Here is a 17,504-nt window from a genome sequence, read left to right as displayed (position 1 = left end):
TCTTCCATCCATAGTCCACTTGGTCACTGAATGAAACAATGCAAAGATCATTTTACTGAACACCCACAATATAGCTCAGATCACTGAAGAAAGATAGTGTTCCTGTTTCTTGACCCAGATGCAGCCCTGTGGAATCCTGAGTTTGACCCTTGGAACAAGATTAATTAATCGTAAATCCTCCATCAATAGTTTAAGATCTACTGCAATGTAACAGCCATCAGAAGACCTGCAAATCTGACCATTGAACCAGGAATGATAAGGTGCACAGTCTCTGTTTAACCTTTATTCTGCAACATTCTCCAGTCTCGAGAAATAAATCTTGAGAAAAATCGCTGGAAAAATGTGATTCAACAGATGCTGAAAGGTAAAACTAGTTTCCACGGAAACAGCAGAATTTATTCACATCAATAAGTCTTTTTTCTCAGCCAAAACCATGTTTGCCTAACTGTTAGCTGTAGAAATTAACAGAGGATTTTTGCCAATAAATTACCCCCCAATTTGACTGAAACATTCATTCTGTCCCCTTCTACCCTAACTGCAGTTCTCTGCTTCATGTTGTCTCCTAGCAGGACCTATCAGTACTCTTCAATTGAGTACTAACGCCCAGAAAAGTTTCAAACGACGCCACAGGAGGCCCAGAAGACCATTGACAGAGTTCTTTGCAGGCCCTGGAAACCTCTACACAGAACCAAACTATACTCATCTCGGGAAAGCTCAACTCTTACTATGGCAATCTCATTCTCCATTAGTTTATCTACCCCACATCCTTTGGTTGTGTCATGTGAGACATTGTGGCCAAGCCTTGGATGCTGCATTGTTGCAGCCCTAGACATTCCCTGGGTCCTAAATACGTGCAATATTCTCATCGTTTTCCATCCTCTTTTTTTTGTTGCTGGTATTGAGTTGGTCCTAGCTGACTTAAGAGTATTCATTTACTATGTGTGTGATATGTTCTTATTGTGTATAATATATAATCACATTTACAACAGCAATATATTAATATATTTTTCTAACATAAGAATTAGCCATATGATTTTAGTACTAATTTCCATTTGCAGTACATTTCATAGTCTGGCAAAGCACAACGCATTTTATTTTAGTCTCTATAACACAGCTGTGCTTGAAATGCCATATGTGAGTTTAAAACAACTTAAAGAATCTTGTGTGAGTCTACTAATATCACTGACATTGAAACTACACTTAGCCACACCAGAGTGAATAAGAAGCATGGTTTGGTGTGATTCGGCTTCATGAATGGAAACTTATGGCTGTTTGGCTGTATTTCCCTAATACAGTATTTTGTTGATGGTGAAATGCAACAGTTGAATGGATTATTCAAAAACAGTATATTGAACTACTTCTACACCAATCTACCACATCATGAGCACATATCAGCCACAAATTACTCTAGCAGTAACCCACTCCTGCCTTATGGCATGGATTAAATGTGCTGCAATTTTTAAATCTGATGTGATTTATTTTCATAATAAGCTGATCTCTTGGCTTGTAGACACTTGATATCCTCACCATATACACACATTATGGCAGGAGTCAAGTTACAGATACTCTTTGACGCAGCTTCCATTGTTATTTTTGTTGCCAGTGGCAGTATTGGTGACTCCAGTCTCATCTTGTTATTGTCTCACAAAACATTTAATTAATTGAGAATGATGTAACATTCACAGGATGAAGGTGAGTTTGACTGGGATCTGCGAACACAGTCAGCAATCTTAGGATCATTCTACTGGTGCTACATCCTCTCACAAGTGGTGGGTGGTGTGCTGACACAACACTTTGGCACAAAGACGGTATTTGGAATGTCACAGCTTACAACTGCTGTCTGCTCACTGCTCATACCGGCAGCTGCATCTGTACACTACTCGCTGATAATTGTGCTGAGATCTATACAGGGCATTGCATCGGTAAGTTTGAACATTCCTTTCTCAGTTAGCTTTCTTCCTTCATTGTTGTTATGTTTTTGGAGAGGTATCTTTTGATTTGAGTATTCATAAGGAGTGTATTTTGCAGGCTGCTGCAGGTGAACTGAGATAATGTCATATGATATATTTCACATTTCATAGAATCACTTCCCTCAAGTGAAAATGTGAACTTTGTTGTACTGTATTTTACAGGTCTACTTGTGTCCACAACATCACTTCAGCTTTTGCCCTTCAGCTACATTGATATGCAGGTTGATATTGTGGTATCTAACACAGTTATTTTACTTCTGAGGAAGAAAAGATTTGAAATTATCAACCAAAACATAATCTCATTATTATTATTATTATTATTATTACACTTGTGTAAAAACAAAAAGCTGCATGACATTAGTGGGAAGAGTATTGTGCTAAACTAGAGGTAGCCTGTTAAACTATCTGATTAATTTGTTTAAGAACATTACCCCAAGAACACTTTCATTCATTCTTTCTGTTCTTTTATATTTTGTTGATTAAAATTTTATTTGGTCATATATTTCAAAATCAAAATAAAAGTATAATATATGAGGATGTGCTGAAAAGTATAGCCTCTGAATTTTTTACGTGAAAACCCTCATAGCTTCTTAAATAAAACAAATGTTATTAATATTCTACATCTTTATTCTTCATGTCTATATATTTGGAACCCTCTGTTGCTAGAGGGCTCCGAATCGTAGAGTGTAACGTGGCAGTGTGTAACGTAACTATGTTGGTGCTTGAGAAACAGGAGGACAATGGCAGATCAAACATGAGAGCTGCAACAATCTGACACTTGGGTTCACTGTCATCCTCAATACAGTCCCAACTTGATCCAAACCAATATTCATCCATTTCCAAAAGTTAAGGAATACCGTCGAGGACTTCAGTTTGATAGTGATGAAGCAGTGCAAGCAGAGGTGAGATTGCGGCTATATCAACAAAGTCAGACATTCTACAGTGATGGTATCAACAAACTGATCTTTTGTTGGGAGTAATGTATTAATTGCCAGGATGACTATGATGAGAAATAAGTACGTACACGTGAAAAATTAAAGCTGTAAAGTGTTAATAATGTCTCTTTTATTTAAAAAGCTATAAGGGTATCACACAAAAAGTTTGGAGGCCTTACTTCTCAGCATGCTCCTGAAATACTGTGAGTTCAGTGGGTGTAAGATATATACATAGTGCAACAGTACCAGTCAGCTATAGATTGAATAAAGCAGTAGGTGGCATATAACAACAGGTAATCAGACTTGTGCTGTTATAGATTTCTGCCATCCCTGGCCAGAATTAAGTCATCAGTCAAATTGAGTGTTACTGGTAATTGAGATTTTGGAACAAGAAGAATTAGTAATTTTGTTAGTCCTAATTCTTGAGTGTAATAGTCACTCAAACTAGATCAACATAGTTTTTTTAAAAATGTTGAATTTTCATTTGGCTTACATTAGTTTGCAATAATTATTCATTTGATCAATCATTCTTCTTGTAATATGTAATATTTCTGGATCTTCCTTCCTTTATCTCTAAATCATATTGTAACTTTTTAATTATTTTATTTTTATTATGCTAAGTTATTTAATTATCATACATAAATACTCATAATAATCAAGCAGACCTTCAGTTCTTTCTCTTCTATGTCATGTTCTGCTGTCTGATTCTTTACACACAAAGGCTGCGCTTCTATTTCTCTCTATCATTTACTAATTATGACTTTAATTTTGCCTTTTAATCCAGTAAATATTAGTCAGTCTTCTCTGAACTCAAAGACATTTCTGATCACATCAAACATGTGGATGATCGTATTGTTACCAAAACAGTTTCAAAAAATATGCATCTGCATATGATTCTTTCAAGAATTGCTAGGATGCTTATGTACTGTGTTTTGTGCATCACAGTGGTGCCAGTTATTACAATAATTATTCTCAGATATTTCATCATTAACTCTCTCAGTTGAAACTGAGGCATTCAGTAGATTGACAATCACATCTCCTATATATTGCTTAGAGTGGTGATTAAAGTTGTTTTATAGTAGGTGATGTTATTACAAAAACTGTATTAGTTTTACAAGCATGTTTTATGGTTTATTTTCTGTTCCGAGCTGTTTTTCTCTGAGGCACTTACGTAAATCACTGTCAGTAATAAATACTGTACTTAATTTGCATGAATAAGCATTTTGATAGGTTTCTCGGGCAAATTAATGAGTTTTCTTACAATGAATGGAAATACACACACACACACACACACACACACACACACACACACACAGAGAGAGAGAGAGAGAGAGAGAGAGAGAGAGAGAGCTACATTTTCCTGGCACTGTGGAGGAGCAGTTGTTTCAGTTGGAGCCAGTGGAATGACGTGGAAAGTTAGGGAACAAAACAGTAGAGGGGAAAATCAAGGACTGCGGAGGAAGAGCAGTGGTGAAGGGGGTAGAAATATCACATTCAAGAAAGCTCACTCAAGTACAGAGATGAAGAGCAGGGGTGGGTGGGCTGTTACTGGGAAGGGAATAGAAGAGACTGCAAAGAGCATTGTGCAAATGAGAAACCAAAGAGACAGGGACTTAACTCAAGTGAGGGTTAAGACAATAGTAACTTGAGGTAGGAGGGGGGGGGGGGGGCAGGAAGAGGAAACAAGATCAGTACCAGGATGTAGTTTGTTGGATGTTAGGGACTGGTAGTAGTAATTGAGGCTAAAAGGACTACCAGACACAAAGATGCCATGAAGGGGCAGTTCTCATGTTCCCAGTGACTTAATTCAAGTAAGGTAGTGAGGGAACAGAGGATCAAGATGTCAAGGGTTGTGAAACAGCCATAGAAGTAAACCATCTTTTGCTGAGCAGTGTGTTCTGCTATTTTGTGCTCAAACTTGTGCTTGATCACAGTTTCACATTGGCTGTTAATATGAGAGGATGGTTAGATGGTAGTTGGGGTACCCCAGTAACTTAACATAAAAGTCATATCTGTATGGAGGTATTCAATTGGTGAATAAACTTGTATTTTTCTGTAAGTTTAATAAACACTATAGAGACTTTAGTCATCTATAATATGTTCTCCTTCACTATTTACAACTGTCTGACAACACTGGGCTAACTTTTCGATTCTGCATCTGTAGAAATCATGTTGTTTGAGGCAAACAACTTGTTGAGCCATGTTTGAAGCACATTTTCATCTAGAAAGGAAGTTCCTTGAAGGTTATTGGAAAAGGTGAAAATCTAAGGCTGCAAGATCAGGTGAATTATGTGGGTGCAGAACTTCCCAACCCAACCCTGTATAGTGTCTTTTGTCAATCTAGCAGAATGCAGGCAGGCATTATCGTGGAGTAGTGCTTGGCAGAGGTATGTAACATTGAGTGTAATTTTGTCTTCACAGTTCCTCTGAGAACATTATGTGAGGGGTTGTAGTGTATTTGTAGATCTTCACTTAACCCTCTGTGAACAGAATTATTAAGCAGTAAAGACAAAAAATTACAAATGCTATATTTGTGTTGCTTCAGGATTACAATAAACCTTCTTTGATAAAAGTATTTCATAAGTATCCTTTTGCAGGATAGTTGGCATATATCTAAAAGCATCTGTCAATTCAGGTTTTCCCCCATTTCTATGGTGCTCTACTGCTATTCGAAAGATACTGAGACCTTTCATGGTACCACTCCTTGTATATGCTCAATAAATCCTGTTAGTCCTATTTAGTATGGGTCTCATATATTTTAGCATTATTCTAAGATTGGACACACAGATGTCTTGTAAGCAGTCTCCTCTGTAAACTGATTGGTTCATTGACAAGATCTGTGAAAATGCAAAGTCTGCCATGTGCTTTACCCTGACTGAGTCTATGTGATCATTCCATTTTATACCCATACAGCCACATTTGAATACACTGTTGTTAATGTAAATGTCCCCCCATGAACCATGGACCTTGCCATTGGTGGGGAGGCTTGCGTGCCTCAGCGATACATATAGTTGTACCGTAGGTACAACCACAACGGAGGGGTATCTGTTGAGAGGCCAGACAAACGTGTGGTTCCTGAAGAGGGGCAGCAGCATTTTCAGTAGTTGCAAGGGCAACAGTCTGGATGATTGACTGATCTGGCCTTGTAACAATAACCAAAACGGCCTCGCTGTGCTGGTACTGCGAACGGCTGTAAGCAAGGGGAAACTACGGGCGTAATTTTTCCCGAGGGCATGCAGCTTTACTGTATGATTAAATGATGATGGCGTCCTCTTGGGTAAAATATTCCGGAGGTAAAATAGTCCCCCATTCGGATCTCCGGGCGGGGACTACTCAAGAGGATGTCGTTATCAGGAGAAAGAAAACTGGCGTTCTACGGATCGGAGCGTGGAATGTCAGATCCCTTAATCAGGCAGGTAGGTTAGAAAATTTAAAAAGGGAAATGGATAAGTTAAAGTTAGATATAGTGGGAATTAGTGAAGTTCGGTGGCAGGAGGAACAAGACTTCTGGTCAGGTGACTACAGGGTTATAAACACAAAGTCAAATAGGGGTAATGCAGGAGTAGGTTTAATAATGAATAGGAAAATAGGAATGCGGGTAAGCTACTACAAACAGCATAGTGAACGCATTCTTGTGGCCGAGATAGATACGAAGCCCACACCTACTACAGTAGTAAAAGTTTATATGCCGACTAGCTCTGCAGATGACGAAGAAATGGAAGAAATGTATGATGAAATAAAAGAAATTATTCAGATAGTGAAGGGAGACGAAAATTTAATAGTCATGGGTGACTGGAATTAGAGTGTAGGAAAAGGGAGAGAAGGAAACGTAGTAGGTGAATATGGATTGGGGCTAAGAAATGAAAGAGAAAGCCGCCTGGTAGAATTTTGCACAGAGCACAACTTAATCATAGCTAACACGTGGTTTAAGAATCATGATAGAAGGTTGTATACATGGAAGAACCCTGGAGATACTAAAAGGTATCAGATAGATTATATAATGGTAAGACAGAGATTTAGGAACCAGGTTTTAAATTGTAAGACATTTCCAGGGGCAGATGTGGACTCTGACCACAATCTATTGGTTATGACCTGTAGATTAAAACTGAAGAAACTGCAAAAAGGTGGGAATTTAAGGAGATGGGACCTGGATAAACTGAAAGAACCAGAGGTTGTACAGAGTTTCAGAGAGAGCATAATGGAACAATTGACAGGAATGGGGGAAAGAAATACAGTAGAAGAAGAATGGGTAGCTTTGAGGGATGAAGTAGTGAAGGCAGCAGAGGATCAAGTAGGTAAAAAGACGAGGGCTAGTAGAAATCCTTGGGTAACAGAAGAGATACTGAATTTAATTGATGAAAGGAGAAAATACAAAAATTCAGTAAGTGAAGCAGGCAAAAAGGATTACAAACGTCTCAAAAATGAGATCGACAGGAAGTGCAAAATGGCTAAGCAGGGATGGCTAGAGGACAAATGTAAGGATGTAGAGGCTTATCTCACTAGGGGTAAGATAGATACTGCCTACAGGAAAATTAAAGAGACCTTTGGAGATAAGAGAACCACTCGTATGACGATCAAGAGCTCAGATGGAAACCCAGTTCTAAGCAAAGAAGGGAAAGCAGAAAGGTGGAAGGAGTATATAGAGGGTCTATACAAGGGCGATGTACTTGAGGACAATATTATGGAAATGGAAGAGGATGTAGGTGAAGATGAAATGGGAGATACGATACTGCATGAAGAGTTTGACAGAGCACTGAAAGACCTGAGTCGAAACAAGGCCTCCGGAGTAGACAATATTCCATTGGAACTACTGACGGCCTTGGGAGAGCCAGTCCTGACAAAACTCTACCATCTGGTGAGCAAGATGTATGAAACAGGCGAAATACCCTCAGACTTCAAGAAGAATATAATAATTCCAATCCCAAAGAAATCAGGTGTTGACAGATGTGAAAATTATCGAACAATCAGTTTAATAAGCCACAGCTGCAAAATACTAACACATATTCTTTACAGACGAATGGAAAAACTAGTAGAAGCCGACCTCGGGGAAGATCAGTTTGGATTCCGTAGAAATACTGGAACACGTGAGGCAATACTGACCTTACGACTTATCTTAGAAGAAAGATTAAGGAAAGGCAAACCTATGTTTCTAGCATTTGTAGACTTAGAGAAAGCTTTTGACAGTGTTGACTGGAATACTCTCTTTCAAATTCTGAAGGTGGCAGGGGTAAAATACAGGGAGCGAAAGGCTATTTACAATTTTTACAGAAACCAGATGGCAGTTATAAGAGTCGAGGGACATCAAAGGGAAGCTGTGGTTGGGAAGGGAGTAAGACAGGGTTGTAGCCTCTCCCCAATGTTATTCAATCTGTATATTGAGCAAGCAGTAAAGGAAACAAAAGAAAAATTCGGAGTAGGTATTAAAATCCATGGGGAAGAAATAAAAACTTTGAGGTTCGCCGATGACATTGTAATTATGTCAGAGACAGCAAAGGACTTGGAAGAGCAGTTGAACGGAATGGATGGTGTCTAGAAGGGAGGATATAAGATGAACTTCAACAAAAGCAAAACGAGGATAATGGAATGTAGTCGAATTAAGTCGGGTGATGTTGAGGGTATTAGATTAGGAAATGAGACACTTAAAGTAGTAAAGGAGTTTTGGTATTTGGGGAGCAAAATAACTGATGATGGTCGAAGTAGAGAGGATATAAAATGTAGACTGGCAATGGCAAGGAAAGCGTTTCTGAAGAAGAGAAATTTGTTAACATCGAGTATAGATTTAAGTGTCAGGAAGTCATTTCTGAAAGTATTTGTATGGAGTGTAGCCATGTATGGAAGTGAAACATGGACAGTAAATAGTTTGGACAAGAAGAGAATAGAAGCATTTGAAATGTTGTGCTACAGAAGAATGCTGAAGATTAGATGGGTAGATCACATAACTAATGAGGAAGTATTGAATAGGATTGGGGAGAAGAGAAGTTTGTGGCACAACTTGACCAGAAGAAGGGATCGGTTAGTAGGACATGTTCTGAGGCATCAAGGGATCACCAATTTAGTATTGGAGGGCAGCGTGGAGGGTAAAAATCGTAGGGGGAGACCAAGAGATGAATACACTAAGCAGATTCAGAAGGATGTTGGTTGCAGTAGGTACTGGGAGATGAAGAAGCTTGCACAGGATAGAGTAGCATGGAGAGCTGCATCAAACCAGTCTCAGGACTGAAGACCACAACAACAACAACAACAACAATGTAAATGTTGGTGTGGCTTTGAGTCAAATACCTGTCTGATCTCAAGAAATACTGCATCCACCTGGTTGTGTGATCCATGACTTCTTAGGATGGCACGTGAGAAAAGTGTCATTTGGGTCCTTCATGACCAGCATTTTGGAAATCCATGCTATCTCACATGGAAGAAGTTATTCTGTTCAAGATACATCATTAAGTTTCAACTCGGAATATGTTCTAATATTTTACAACTGCCGGACATAAGTGAAATTAGGTAGTAGTTTTGTTGATCTCTTCTGTTATCCTTTTTGAAATCTGTTTTAACTTGTGCTTCCTTCTAACCATAGGGCACACATTTTTGTTCAAGAGTTTAATTGTGTATTCTGATTAAAACAGAAGCTACCTCCATTACCAATTCAGTATAGAATCTGACAGGGATTTCATCAGGGCCTGGAGCTTTGTTAAATTTTACTGAGTTCAACTCTTCTCAATCAACTGGCACTAGTATCTGTAGCACTCATCTTTGCAGTTGTATAAGAACTGAACAGGGCAGTACTTCTGTTCTTTTCCTATCGATGAGCATCTGGACACTAACTTTAGTGTTACTGATGGCCTTTACATATAACAAGAATTTCTTTGGTTCTTGTTAGAAATTTTAGATAAGGTTCTGCTGAAGATGGTCATTAAAGGCTTTGTGAATTGGCAAACATATTTCTTTAGAATCTTTCCATCTACAGCCCTACAGTTTGTTTACACACATTATGCAGTAGTCATTGTTTCTTTAGAAATGACTGTACACCATCGAGGGTCTGTTCCAAAATTAACTGTTGTGTACTCCATATGCCTAAAGGATAGCACAAGGTAGCACAAGATGCAAGAGGCTACTGTCAGCACGGCTTGAAAGCCACAGTTGCCAGCAACAGCAAGGCGTTGCCATAGATACGTAAACAAAATGCTCATGGTAGGCATGCAAAGTAGCAACACCAAACACAATGAAACAGTCACAGGTGTTCTCTCACCACATAGAATACAAGTATCGTGCCTAGTCAATTACACAGTTATTAGATACCAAGATTAAATTAGTAAAGAAACCATCCTGGTACATGTCTTGTTTTAGGGAAACCACAGAAAGAACCATTATTTATATACATTTGGTGACACTGCCACACACTTTGCTTATTCTCTACAAACTATGGCGATCAAATCTGACTCTGCCTGAGCAATGGCATTGCAAACAGCTTCTCTCAAAAATAAACCGTTCAACTGTATACAGTGCAGTCATAAGGTTCTATGATAAGACAGTAACAATACCAAAATTAAAGACTGCATGTGTTAATTGTTTATTTACTCAAAATAGAATCTGTCTTGAGCATAACATTGCTTTGACTTTTCAATCCCTTCATGGTGTCAGAGTAATTTTCTTTGTTAATTTGGTTAAGTATGTTGTCAGCCTTCTGTATCTCCACAATAAAACTGAATCTTAATGAACATTTCATTTAAATTTTCAGTTTTGGGAAGAGGAAATTTTTAATTGATTTATATATTTCCTGGAAGGCTGCACTTGCTGTTGAACAGTTCATAGCCAGAAAAGAATAATTTGTCAGTCAGTCGGTAATCAGTTTATTGGTAGTATCAAGATGGTTGGTGGTGTCAAGTACTGTGATACCTTCTGCCAGCCGCATACATTGTATCAGAAAATTACCTAAAAATGTTACTCTTTCAAAGTGTTAGGCCCTCTGAAGGCAAGCTCCTTTAGTTACTGGCCAGCATTAACAGTCATCAATCAGTATCCACAAGGAACCATAATGAGGCAATGTTGCCATCCTTAAAGTGAATGCTGGTCAGCTATGCACCAGTATTGAGCCCATGTTACCCCATGTTCTTAGCCAGCCCCATATAACATATGATAGCTCTACAAGAGCACTCAAGATTGTTAAATTTCACTCCTGTCATTTAATGAATCACACCTATTAGCTATGGAGTACATTTCTGTTGTCAGCATGCATCTGTTATCCACATGCATGAAATTAATTGTCCACAACCAAATTTTGGTGTAAATTTCAAGCAGCCTTCTCATGATCTTTGTCGTGGCTCAGAAAGTATCGCACATACTAACAAATTCTGCAGTTTATGTGACCCAACTACACAAAAAACAACCTTAACTTACATGTCACAACAGTGTAAACAGTTATATGAGGTCTGTAAAAAAATTCCAGAATTTTTTTCACATAATTTTTCTATTGTTATCTTTCACTTATTGTGCATGGTTTCCTTCGAAATACTCTCCTGCACAATTGATACACCACTCCCAACACAGTTTCCACTTCCAGAAGGTGCAAACCTCTTGCTGGATTGTGCGAAGTGCCTTCTGTGAATTTTTTTATTGCATTGATCATTGCAAACCTTTATCCTTTCAATGGAGTTTCCAACATTGAAAATAAAAAAAAACCCACAGGAGCCTGGTCTGGAGAGCACAGAGGATGAGGCAGCACAGTGATTTCATTTTCTGTGCAATAGTCACGCACAAACAGGAATGAATGTGTGGGGGCAATATCATGATTCAAGAGTCATGAGTTTCCACATTTCAGGCTGCTTCTTTCTCACATTTTCTCGCAGGCATCCCAACACTTCCCTATAGTACCACCAATTAACTGTTTGCCCCTGCACAAATTCATGATGAATTAATCCTTCAAAGTCAGAGAAAACTATCAGCATGGCTTTTTGGTCTTGGAGAACCTTTCCCAACCCATTGTGAAGATTGAACCTTGGTGTCAACATCATAACCATAGACCTATGCCTCATCACCAATAATTATAATTCTCGTAAGGAACATCTTGTTCTCATTTGTGCGATCCAAAAGCTCTTAGCAGATTGAGGCGAAGATCTTTCTGGTCTTGACTCAAGAGCTGGGGGATGAACTTGGCGGCAACATGATGCGTTCTGAGATGCTGTATCAAGATTTTATGACATGGTCCAACTGAAATGTTACATTATTCTGCAATCTCTTGCACAGTCAGTCTTTGATTGGCACACACAATTTCATTCATGGTGATGTTCCTCACATGAGCATCATTTGTAGATATTGAAGGGCATCCTGAACAACGCTCATCTTTAACTTCAGTCTGGCCGTTTTTAAACAGTGTGAACCATTCATAACTCATCACCATAGGCTTCATGCATCATTTGGTATGTCTCTGTAAAGGTTTTCTTGAGTTTCACGCAAAATTTAATGGAGACATTGTGGTCCTCTAACTCTGGTGTCTTGAAGTTCCCAAACTGTGCAACACAACATAGGAAAGCCTCATGTTCTGGTCATGTTGTCACATCCTCTTCACTATGATGGCCATCACAGATTGCAGCTTCCATCTAAGCTTTGTGTTTTTGTGGTGGATCTTCAGTTTCCTTGAACCCCCCATCATTAACTTGCACCTCTGGACTGTAGAAGGGCTTTGTTGGGGAGACGTAAATGATCTCTCTTTTTGATGAAGGGTGATAATCCTTGACTTTTTGTACAATGTCTGACAAATGACAAAGCATGTAATATGGCTCAACAAAAGAACTTAAGTAACTCTTCTGACAGTCTCATTTTCTGAAAAGGCACAAAAATCCATACGAAGTCTCATGGCCTGTATCTCACTGGTCAGTGCTTGACATTACAGTGCTCTCACTTTTCCTGGTGTCCAGGGCCCATAAGCGAGCTAGCTTCCTTGCTTTCTTAGTCCTGGCGAAGAAGTATTTCATGTAGTCATAATGAGTATCATCCAGATGAAAAGTGAACAGTTTATCCATTGTCATTCTGGCCTCACATCTGTGAAGCAGAAAGAATTGTATAAAGCCTGTAATGTCTTGCTTTGCTGTATTGGATATGAATGTTAAAATGGGCAGTATTGTATCCCAACCTCTCTGTTCGATGTCAACACAAGCCAAGAGCATATCTGCAAATCTCTCATTAAAGCATTCTGTGAGGCTGTTCGTCTGTGGATGGTAGTCAGTTGTCATCCTATAAATGATGTCACATTGTTAAATTATCTCCAGTTAGTCAACTTGGGGATGATCCCAAAGAGGTTGATTCCAATTTAGTGGAATGGTGCCATTGCTGGTGGAATTCGTATCGGATGCCATGAATGTAATTGTAGCAAATGCTTTCATCATTGGCATTCCTCGTAATAGCTCATACAGTGTATAACACATTGACAGAGAAATGGCCAATGTTACCTGCATCTGACTCAGTTTAGAGTCTTCATGAATCCCAAGTGACTAGATGTTGGGGCATCGTGGAAATACTTCAGGATTTCTGGCAACAGATGAATTGGGATATGACCAACCATTTCAGCTCCGGCAGATCATTGTTCCCCTTATAAAATGTTCTCTTTATAAACTGGAATTCTTCGGAGTTCTTCTTGAGTTGGTTCGTCATTTTGCCAGGCTTCTCTTGTTTTCAGCATTGCAGGATCTTCCCTCTGCTCAGCAGCAGTGTCACATAATGTAGTCATGACAAAGATTTCATTCACACTGATGTGGCCAAAAGTTTTCTTGAAGTGTAGTCAGGGTCCTTCTGTTTGAGTCCTTTTTTATTCCATTGTGACATTGCACTCCTGAAGCCTCAGCACCCATCTTGCCAGTTGGCCTGAGGGATCTTCCAGGCTGGTCAGCCAGCAAAGAGAATGGTTATCCATCACAGTGAGGAAAATAAATATGACTGTAACTTGTTGATACCCCGAACAACTGCATGGCACTCTTTCTCTATTGTAGGGTAGCTCATCCCAGAGTTGGGAAGTACGTGGGAAACATAAGGTGTCACCTTTTCAGCACCTTTCTAAATTTGCACTAGAACTGCACCTATTCCAAAATTGCTAGCGTCAATGTGATGTTCTGTCTCAGCATTCTCATCATATGGTACTAGAATTGGGTAAGATGTTGGTGCATCCTTAAGGGGAAAGAAATATCTTTCTTACAACTCAGTACAGCAAAATTTGGCATCTTCTTGCCATACTTCTTGCAAGGGATGTTGTTTGGTACAAAAGGCCTTTGTCAATATCTGGTAGTACAAGCATATTTCAAGGAAACCTCTCAAATCATCAATGTGCTGAAGAGTCACAAAAACTGTGACTGCTATTATTTTCTCATGATCTAGATGAACTTCATTGCCATTCACTAGGTGGCCCAAGATTTTTTCTCCTTAGGCAGCAAATAGTCTCTTTTTCAGATTCAGCAGAGGTCTGCAGGCTGAATGCACTCCAACACAGTTGTCAGTCGGCTAAGATGGTCTTCAAATGTCTTCAAGAACAGAAAACAATCTCGTCAACCAGATAACAAAGACACAGCCCATCCATTGAAGGCATGGGTGGGCAGTTGGCAGCTCGCAGGCTGGACCTAGCTGCGATTGATTCCAGTCCAACCCATAAAAGAAATTCAAAAATAATTAAAGAATGTTCATGATGCATAAATAAATGTAAACACCTGAAAATATGTTGAACATAAAATGAATGTATTCCCAAAAATGAGTGTTTTGAGACTTAATTCATTGGCGTGCATGTTGGGTTATCCTGTAAACATTGTCACATTAGAGGCAGCCCACAACTTAAGTAAGTATGCATAACTTTATTGTAATAGAGTCCATCAGGAGTTACGAAAACAGTCTTTTCTCAGTCAGCCTTGTGAACCTAGATTTAGCAGCAGCCTGTCAGCATGTCCATAGTTGAAAAATACTTTGCTCCTTTCAAGCAGTCTAGGATGTCATCAGTGTGCAGCTATAGGTAGCTACTTATCTTCATGATTTTGTTCAGTTATTTGTATTCCACTCAGAAATGCCATGTGCCATCCTTCTTCACAAGAGCCACCAGAGAGAGCCAAGGATTCTCTGAACGTTCAGTGGTGTCATCTTTCATCATCTTCGCCACTTCCTCTTGCATTTTCCATCATTCAGCTTGCACCACACTATACATGTCCTGGCCAATTGATGGGTGTCCCCAGTGTTGATACATGGGCTGGTTGTTCTGCCTTTACTGCCCTTCAGATTTGGAAGCATCCAAAAACTGACACAGAATGGCTGTTACTTGCTGATGATGTTCTCCAGTCAGGCCAGATCCTATTGGCAGTTTGATAACAGCTTTCTCCCATGTGTTGTCTGTACAGGTAGCAGAACACAATTATTCTTCAGTGACACCAAGCTACCCTTTCTGGGATGGTTCAGTTGTCCCTATGCATGTATGCATGTACCTTTGGAGATGGGCTGTGCCTGCTCACGACAGTTAGTGATACAGTGTTCTCCTTACCATTTACAGTGTTTATGATCATCATTAGGATGTAGATTTCTTTTGAGAGTCTATTGTGAGTAGCTTTTTGCAATCATCAAAAGCTTCACAGTTTAACTGTGTAACTTGACTGACAACTGGAACTCATCTCGTAGACATTGTTGGGATAACATCATCTTCAATGGTAAACAACTGCAATATTTATTAAGTGTACTTGCTGGAATAGCTTCATTAATCTGGAGTTCTTATCTTTCACGGTCTATGACTGCTTGTGATGCCTGCGAGAAGTTCAATCCAAAAATATCACAACTGAATTCTGTTCAAATGAAAAATTTGAATGGCTGTGTTCTATCATTCGTAGTTATTCTTACAATACATGTTCCTATTGGCAGGAAATGTTTCCCATTTGTGATCATCTGCACAATCACTTTCATAACACAGAACATAGTCTCTGCCTGGACTGGTGGGCTGTCAGTGATGATGTCAATGAGATTTCCTGGCATCTTGGTAAATGTTGTCCATGGAGGATTTTCATTTGTGGCAGCCTCACCTCCATTGATGGTCACATTGCTTAGTTTTACTGAACCTGGCAGCTAGGTGAGTGGCTGGTACCTGTGTACAGTGACGGAGAACAGCTACAGTGTGTTGGGGAATGACTCTTCTCGTGTAAGGGTATGTCGTGACATTTGATGTCATGCAATGTAATGGTTCTCGAACACTCGTTTTCTTTCTCTGTAGTACTGTATACTGTGTTCAGTGCATTTAAATGTCCTACGAATGTCTTATTTTGTGGGGCATTTTACTTAGTGGAGGAGTTGGTTGTACCTGTGTTGGTTGGATGCTGGATTGTTGTTTGACAGTGGCACCATAAGTCCAGGTTGGCAGAGTTCACTCATCCTGGCATGTTTGGATGGCGCTGGAGATTAGTACTAAATACCAATACTCCTTCAGTATTGTCTATTACCTCCTGATGTATGGGTCACCATTCATGGCCGCTTTCTCTTGTTTACTCCATCTGACAGTTCTGGCGGCCATAAAATGCTGTCTCTTCTCTTACAGTGTGGTGTAGAAGAGTGGTGAGGCCATGGAGGTCTTCCACCAACTGCCACAGGAGCCACATTTGAGAGTCGATCATACCTCTTTTGTCAGATTTTTTTCTGTTGCATTTCCTCGATGCACTGGCATCACTTGATAAATTCTGTAGTTGTGACATTGTTTACCAGAAGAGCTTGGTACCTGTATTCTGTGACAACTTTCATCAAATGTGAGATTTTGTCAGCTTCTGTCATATTCAGATTCACAATATTGAGAAGGACCTAAACATTCTATATATGTGACTGTCATTTCACCATGATGGTGGGCTCTGTTCTTCAGTTGTTGTTCTGCTAAATGAACTTGCTGTTGATTGTCACTAAATGTTTTCTTCAGTTCAGCCTGGCATTTGTCCCAGCTGTTGAGCTTCTGTTCATTGTTCTCGTACCATTGCCGAGCTGTGTCATCCAAGTAAAAGTATAATTTTGCCAAACACGTCATATCGTCCCAGCTGCTGTGTTTGGAACCTCAGTCGAAACCTTTCAACTATTTCATTGGGTTCTGATAAGTGTCTCCAGAATGCACTAATAGATGCCTGATGTGCAGCTGTTTTCCTGCTATTTTGCAATCCATATGCCTCTAGAATACACAGATCTAAGGAACTGTGTACTGTTTGTATTCCAGTTCCTGTCTGTGTAGGTGATAGCTTTTATGTTGCCTAAATGGAACATCAGTGAGGTAGATGTTTTGAAGTATCCATGTCTTCACCAAACAATGTCACGTGAAAACCATAATCAAGTCCAAATCCAAAGGCAGGGTTGTCACTGAAGTACAACAGTCAGAACCGAAAGCATGTACAGCCAGAACACAGAACATAGACAGTGTATGCAGCCATTTATATTAACATCGAACATGGCAGAATGCTGCTGCATATTTATAAAAAACATAAGCTATTTTAAGAACCATCCAGAAATGATAAATACTAAATAACACCGAGCGAGGTGGCGCAGTGGTTAGCACACTGGACTCGCATTCGGGAGGACGACGGTTCAATCCCGTCTCCGGCCATCCTGATTTAGGTTTTCCGTG

The 17,504-nt window shown here is 39.5% G+C and overlaps 1 protein-coding gene across 5 annotated transcripts in view; it reads left to right on the top strand.

Moving 5' to 3' along the window:
* Positions 1-17,504, top strand: part of LOC126236194 (sialin-like) — a 395,476-nt gene that overhangs the window by 333,674 nt on the left and 44,298 nt on the right. For all 5 annotated transcript variants that reach the window (XM_049945299.1, XM_049945297.1, XM_049945301.1 and 2 more), the window contains one exon: positions 1,686-1,922. In XM_049945299.1, the coding sequence (XP_049801256.1) occupies positions 1,686-1,922 (237 nt within the window). The remainder of the gene's footprint in view (positions 1-1,685; positions 1,923-17,504) is intronic.

Source organism: Schistocerca nitens, chromosome 2, assembly GCF_023898315.1.
Source record: "Schistocerca nitens isolate TAMUIC-IGC-003100 chromosome 2, iqSchNite1.1, whole genome shotgun sequence".
NCBI classification, from domain to species: Eukaryota; Metazoa; Arthropoda; class Insecta; order Orthoptera; family Acrididae; genus Schistocerca; species Schistocerca nitens.
Note: the sequence above shows the minus strand (reverse complement) of the source record. Positions and strands in the feature narration are given on the sequence as shown.